Source organism: Gymnoscopelus microlampas (genome assembly GCF_963454915.1).
Source record: "Gymnoscopelus microlampas genome assembly, chromosome: 7".
NCBI classification, from domain to species: Eukaryota; Metazoa; Chordata; class Actinopteri; order Myctophiformes; family Myctophidae; genus Gymnoscopelus; species Gymnoscopelus microlampas.
The window spans coordinates 10,996,533-11,003,411 of NC_139944.1; the positions used below are offsets into that span (position 1 = coordinate 10,996,533).

The window sequence follows — 6,879 nt, forward strand, 5'->3', positions numbered from 1 at the left end:
GATTCAGCACAATTACAACTACCTTCAAAGTAAAAGTACCACGCATGTTGTGAAACGACGTTATGAGTTATAATGAACACATAACTGTATTTCAAAATACGTTATTTACTTACATTCATGGAAATACTATTACTTTAGGTCGTTGTTATCACCAATAAAACTGGTAAAGTGCATTTTCTGTCCTGTCTCGTCGTCACTATAAGTCTCTAAGCAGTGGTGGAAAAAGTACTCAAATGTTTTACTATTAGTAAAAGTATCAATACCCTATTGTAGAAATACTTTGTTAAGTGGTTAATATATGTTGTGTAATATTAATTCAAATCTACAAAGTAACTAAGTTTTCAAATAATTGTAGTGGAGTAGAAGTACAATATTTGCCTCTGCGGTGTATGGAGTAGAAGTAAAACTTTTACTTCTACTCCATATTTTTACTGTAAAAGTATTGAAAATTGTAAATACTGGGGTTAAGTAAAAGTACCTCAAAATTGTACCTAGGTACAGTATTTGAGTACATGTACTCGGTTACTATCCATCACTGTCTACGAGTAGCTATGGGTTTATTTTGAAAGTTTTTACCGGAACTACACGGTTTCATAGTGGATGACTTGACAGAATGTTTATGACGTTTCTCCTCCTGTCCCAAACCACATTGAGAAGCAACAACACCACAACGACGTTACAGCATTAGAAACGTTACGCTGTTACATTACAACCTCGTCGCCTCGTGTTCAACTAATTTCACTGTTTATTTAGTTTAGTGTATTTACTTATCTGTTTTTCGTGTTTGTTGTGATGATGTTGTCTCCGGGGAGGACGCTGCTGTCCTCTGTCAGGAGGTTCTCTGTCCTCTCAGTCAGATATGGACCCACGCAACAGAAAGGTAAAGCAATCAATCATCAGTCAATAATGAATAATAATTAACGTTTCTGCTCATTGGTTGGTTGTTTGAAGACTTACACAGAATTTGTCGTTTCCTGGTTGCACGTTTAATTCTGTCGCATGTTTCAATATAGGCTATTGAAACATGCGGTTAATGTTATGTGATGTAGAAAATGGAGATACGTAACGGAGTATTGACTGATACATGACTGACAGTCATGGTTTATCTTCAAAATAGGGTTTACATTTTCTCCCTGTTTGGCCCGTATATCTACATACAAGTTCAGATTTAAAATATAAATTGCTTACCCCATGGCCACGGATGTTACAATTATGTACGGCTCCTCAGAAAGTACCCGTAAATTACGCATTATTCAATAAAAAGCATTTTAATCCGATCGGTGGCCATTTTCTCCGTATTCTCTCTATATGCTTTCAACTACGCGACCCTATCGGTTGGGAGGTGTATTGCACTCGGATACATTACAACTATGAGAAAATGTTATGTAAAATGTAATGTTGGATTTTTTTTTAATAATACGGAATATACGGGTATACTTTTGAGGTCTCGTACAGTATTTCAACATCCGTGACCATGGGCTAAGCATTTTATATTTGAAAACTGAATGTTTGTGTAGATGTACGGGTCAAAAAGGGAGAAAGTGCAAACTCTATGTTGAAGTGCATCCATGACGGTCATGACAGGTGACCCTTTTGTGATCCATGGCTATGGCGCAGTGTGGTTCTTCTCAAACCTTTTCATGTCAAGGACCCCCAAATTCATATGTGTTTGGTCGTGGACCGTCATCTGAAAACATGTGCCAGGGACCCCCATACAAGATTTGTTGTTACAATGTTGCAAAAAATATTATTTTTTAATTGCAAATCTAAAAACTCTGATAGCAGAAAACTCTGCTATTTTATTTTGTAAAGTGTTTGAACCGATTTTGATCATATTAAGTCATTTTGCTTGGAACCCCCCCTGGAACTGCTGAGCTGAAACCATAACTGAAAGTTATGCAACTAAAGATTATATTCTTAGCGATTCTATTGGTTAGCCTGCTTATCCGATTAATTAAATAATATATTTTTATATTTGTATTTTGTGTTTATTGACATTTTATTCAGTTAGATTCCTAACTTGTTAGCATGGAGCTAATTCTCTTGAACAGTGCAGTTACTTTGAGAAGGACATCAACATGTAATCTAATCAACATAATGGTTGGATTGTTATGAAACTTTCTGAGCACATTCATGCTGCCTGGATTCTGAAGACTAACTCAAGCGCCGCCCTCAGGTCAAAATGTCAACTTTGACCACAAGATAATTTCTCATAACAATGGCATGATACTGGTTTTGGTGACCCCTCATGACCTGTCCTCTAGTGCCACCCTCAGGCCAACATTTACACATGACTGTTTCAAAGACACCCATCCTGGTACTTTAGTGATGTGTCTGATGTTTATCCACAGCTGTTAAGTGTTGTGATGACGATGATGATATTATTATTGCTATTCATTTTCCAGAGATGATAATGAGTCGTGACCTGGAGGTAGATGAACTTCGACCTCTGTACATGGACTTCCAGGCCACCACCCCCATGGTAACTGTCACTCTGATGGCTTTTACATGATGCTATGATGCTGTTTGTTTTCATTTATGTTTATTTCATGTTTTGATTCGTGTGTGTGTGTGTGTGTGTGTGTGTGTTTAGGACCCCAGAGTGCTGGATGCAATGTTGCCCTACCAGGTGAATTACTATGGCAACCCTCACTCCAGGACACACGCCTACGGCTGGGAGAGTGAGAGCGCTATGGAGACAGCAAGGAAGGTACACACACACACACACACACACACACACACACACACACACACACACACACACACACACACACACACACACACACACACACACACACACACACACACACACACACACACACACACACACACACTCTATGGACACACTTGAAGTATAAATAATACAGGCAGGTTAAGGTCTTATAGGCTTCACACAACAATATTACACACTAACCTTTATTACATTAAATTGATCAACTTCAATATGTTTTGTGCTTGCATTCATATATGTTTATATTGTTGATAATGTCTCCGGAAGATGTTCCATCTTGTGATGGAATGTAAACCCAGGCCTCTTTGTTTGTGTGTGTGTTTGTGCGTGTGTGCATGCGTGCGTATGTAGCAAGTAGCAGATCTCATAGGAGCAGATCCCAGAGAAATCATCTTCACCAGTGGAGCCACGGAGTCCAATAACCTGTCAATCAAAGTAAGACTCCTTCACGCGCTGTGAAATCTTGTAGATCTGGTATTTTGGACCATTTTGGACCATTGTATGATGAAGTTTGATCTTGCACAATGCTGCCACCTGATCATAGCCAATGAGAGCCACTGCACTGGAAGAAATACATTTAAAAGACTCCTTACAGAAGTCAGAGATGTTGTTTATACGTCTATAATAATTAAGAGTAAGCATTGCAAAGCAGAATGCCCGCAACACTCCAGATTAAACAAAAGTCTCAAGGTGCACGGCTCAACAATGTTGTGACGTTTTATTTACCTCTCCACAGACAGCAACGCAGACGCGTTTCAACCTAACAAGTCTTCCTCAGTGTTGTCAACGCTGAGGAAGGGGATTCCAAGCTAATTGAAACTACAGCCTTTCTCCTCCTGGAAAGTTAGCATTCTGAAATAGAAGCCAGTGTGCTTGCATTTAACTCATTGAGTGCCCGAATTATTTCTGGCCATTTCTGGCCAGTACGATTTTTTTAAAGTAAAAAGTGCTTAGGAAGTGCTTAGGAAGCGAGATAGAGCCTTTTTCAGTTATAAGTTAAACAAGGAGTGGATGGAGCTGCAAATCTTCAGATAATGATATCTTGGGTTCTGAGTTTTTTTCTATTTTTTTTCAAAAACACGTGAAACGCGTTAATGGCACGTTGCACCATAGCGGTAAAACACGTGAAACACGTTAATGGCACTCAATGAGTTAAGACAACAACAAAAACTTGATCGAAATGACCAAACCTGCCTACCAATGATGTCACGTCATTTAATGAGCATTAGTGAGGACCAATTATACTGATGTCAGCTAACTGGTTGCAAAATACTCGTGATTATTTGGATTTTAGTTGTTCTCATCTCTTCCTTGTGTCTTCCCATGATGCTTTGGGGCAGGGTGTGGCGAGGTTCTACAAGGCTAAGAAGCGTCATGTGATCACCACCCAGACGGAACATAAGTGTGTTCTGGACTCCTGTCGGGTTCTGGAGTCTGAGGGATTCAGAATCACTTATTTGCCTGTTATGACCAACGGCTTGGTGGACGTGAAGGTACGCATATGCACACACACACACACCTGTGAACGCACCCTCGTTTGCGCATGCCCACAAAGTCAATACAGTCTTTTTGTGTTTGTTTTGAAAATGAAAAAATGAATAAAACATAATTGAAAAATGAAGGGCTCCTCAGTCCTCATGTATTAGACGAGTGGTTCTCAAACTCTTCAATTTCAAGGTCCCCCATAACTTGAGAGTGTACAAATGGAACCAAAGGGCCGGTCCGTTTGGTTCTATTTGTACACTCTTAGAGTTACAGACCTGTAAGGGTTCATATGGAACCCCCTCAAGAAACCCTGAGGGTCCCTGGACCCCAATTTGAGAACCACTGCATTAGAAGGACAATATCAGTCACCAGAAGCAGGGACGCGAGACTTCAATGAATCTAACATGGTTAAAATGGAGTTTGAAGTTACAATGGGTTTATATACCCTGTCTGATGAAATGAATATCAAATATCTAACAATTGAATCAAGCAACTTAAAAACTGTCTGGGTAGCCTGACAAAAGCCTAAGTAGATGTTAAAATGTGTTTTAAAGTGAAATACCCCTTTATACCCTATTTTATAGTTATGCTATATCATATGATTGTGCATTTTGCATTTTTTAATTTTTGCAAAATTTCACCTGTAATGACGTGTGTCTTGGTCTTCTTCATTCCCTGAAGAAGACCTTTCCAGGTCGAAACGTTGGTTTTCATTTAAATAAATCCTGCATACGGGTTGTGGGCCTTTCCTTTCCTTTTATACTCACCAATACTAATAATGGAACGACGCGTGCACAACATTGTTTTTTCACCCACTTCTTTACACCTGTAAACCTGTGATGTGACAATAGAGTTCATTCTCTCTCTCTCTCTCTCTCTCTCTCTCTCTCTCTCTCTCTCTCTCTCTCTCTCTCTCTCTCTCTCTCTCTCTCTCTCTCTCTCTCTCTCTCTCTCTCTCTCTCTCTCTCTCTCTCTCTCTCTCTCTCTCTCTCTCTCTCTCTCTCTCTCTCTCTCTCTCTCTCTCTCTCTCTCTCTCTCTCTCTCTCTCTCTCTCCTCTCTCTCTCTCTCTCTCTCTCTCTCTCTCTCTCTCTCTCTCTCTCTCTCTAGCTCCTGGAGGGAGTGTATGACTCCAGACACCTCTCTGGTGTCGGTGATGACTGTCAACAACGAGATCGGAGTCCTACAACCCATGAAGGAGATAGGTAACCATGGCAACGCATCATCACTCCTCCTCTCCTTTTCTCTCATCTCTCATCTGGTCTCCTACCCTCATCTCCTCCTCTCTGATATCCTCTCTCCTCCTCGTCTCTCCTCCTCTCCTCTCTTGTCTCTTTTCGTCCTCTCTTGATTCCTCTCCTCCTCTGTGGTCTCCTCCTGTGTTCTCAGGTCAGCTGTGTCGTAGTAAAGGAGTGTATTTGCATACGGATGCGGCTCAGGCTGTGGGGAAAGTTCCCATTAACGTCACTGACTGGAAGATCGACCTCATGTCTATCAGTGGACACAAGCTCTACGGCCCTAAAGGTTGGTTTCACTCACTCACTCACTCACTCACTCACTCACTCACTCACTCACTATAGGGATCAAATTCTTACATGTATTCAGCAACTTGGGACAGAATCATTCCTGTGGAAAACCTCAAACCTCAAAGCCAAAAAAAAAAAAAGCCATGCACATGAAGAAAGATGTGGTTATAATGGTCACGTAATGTCCCCTTCAGTGTGCTTTTGATAAAGGGAAAAGACATTTCCAATAATGGCTAATGCATACAGTATAGGGTTAAAGTGAGAACCACTACCCTACATTACTATTACTCCTGCTATTACAACTGTTCTTCCTGCTGTGCGTTTGTTTCAGGTGTAGGAGCTCTGTACGTGCGTCGCAGACCCAGGGTGCGCTTGGAGCCCTTACAGAGCGGCGGTGGCCAGGAGAGAGGCCTGCGCTCTGGGACTGTCCCCACCCCTCTGGCTGTAGGCCTGGGAGCTGCCTGTGAGGTGGCCATGCAGGAGATGGAGGTAGGAAAACTAACGCACTCAGACTCACACAAAAAGCCCTGAGGGCTTGTTTCCACTGTGGTCCTATGTATTCAATGTTAAGGACATGCGCTGACATGAACCCACACTCTCTAAACTCTGAATGTAGAGCAGTATTATTCCATGCTGTTGTACCAGTTGACAACAGGTTATCACATCTCAGTCACTACGCTCTGAATTAAAAGATAGATTTTTTTCCTTTTCTCTGTTTTATGCCAACTATCCCTACAAATTATACTGTATTATCACTACTATAACTGGAGGTGTGTGTGGTGTGTGTGCGTGTCTGTGTGTAGTATGATCATCACAGAATCTCGATGCTCGCCAACCGTTTGATCCAGAAGGTCACATCTGGACTCCCTGATGTCATCTTGAACGGAGACCCAGAACACAGATACGCTGGTACACACACACACACACACACACACACACACACACACACACACACACACACACACACACACACACACACACACACACACACACACACACACACAATTGTCCATTCCATCAGGATAAGGCCCGTGCAATAGGGCAACTGTGCACTTCCCACACAGTTAGCTGTGTTGCTCATTCCAAGAATGCACAATCCTTACAAGTTGTACCTCACCTGTAAAGGTGACCAATCAGGC

The 6,879-nt window shown here is 41.5% G+C and overlaps 1 protein-coding gene across 1 annotated transcript in view; it reads left to right on the forward strand.

Moving 5' to 3' along the window:
• The first annotated feature begins 647 nt into the window (after positions 1–647).
• The window catches only part of nfs1 (NFS1 cysteine desulfurase), a 10,362-nt gene continuing 4,130 nt past the window's right edge, over positions 648–6,879 (forward strand). The window contains 10 exon segments of the mRNA XM_084063486.1: positions 648–880; positions 2,406–2,482; positions 2,594–2,710; positions 3,083–3,166; positions 4,072–4,224; positions 5,325–5,333; positions 5,335–5,419; positions 5,604–5,738; positions 6,072–6,229; positions 6,544–6,649. Coding sequence (XP_083919612.1) covers positions 793–880; positions 2,406–2,482; positions 2,594–2,710; positions 3,083–3,166; positions 4,072–4,224; positions 5,325–5,333; positions 5,335–5,419; positions 5,604–5,738; positions 6,072–6,229; positions 6,544–6,649 — 1,012 coding nt within the window. The 5' untranslated portion in view covers positions 648–792.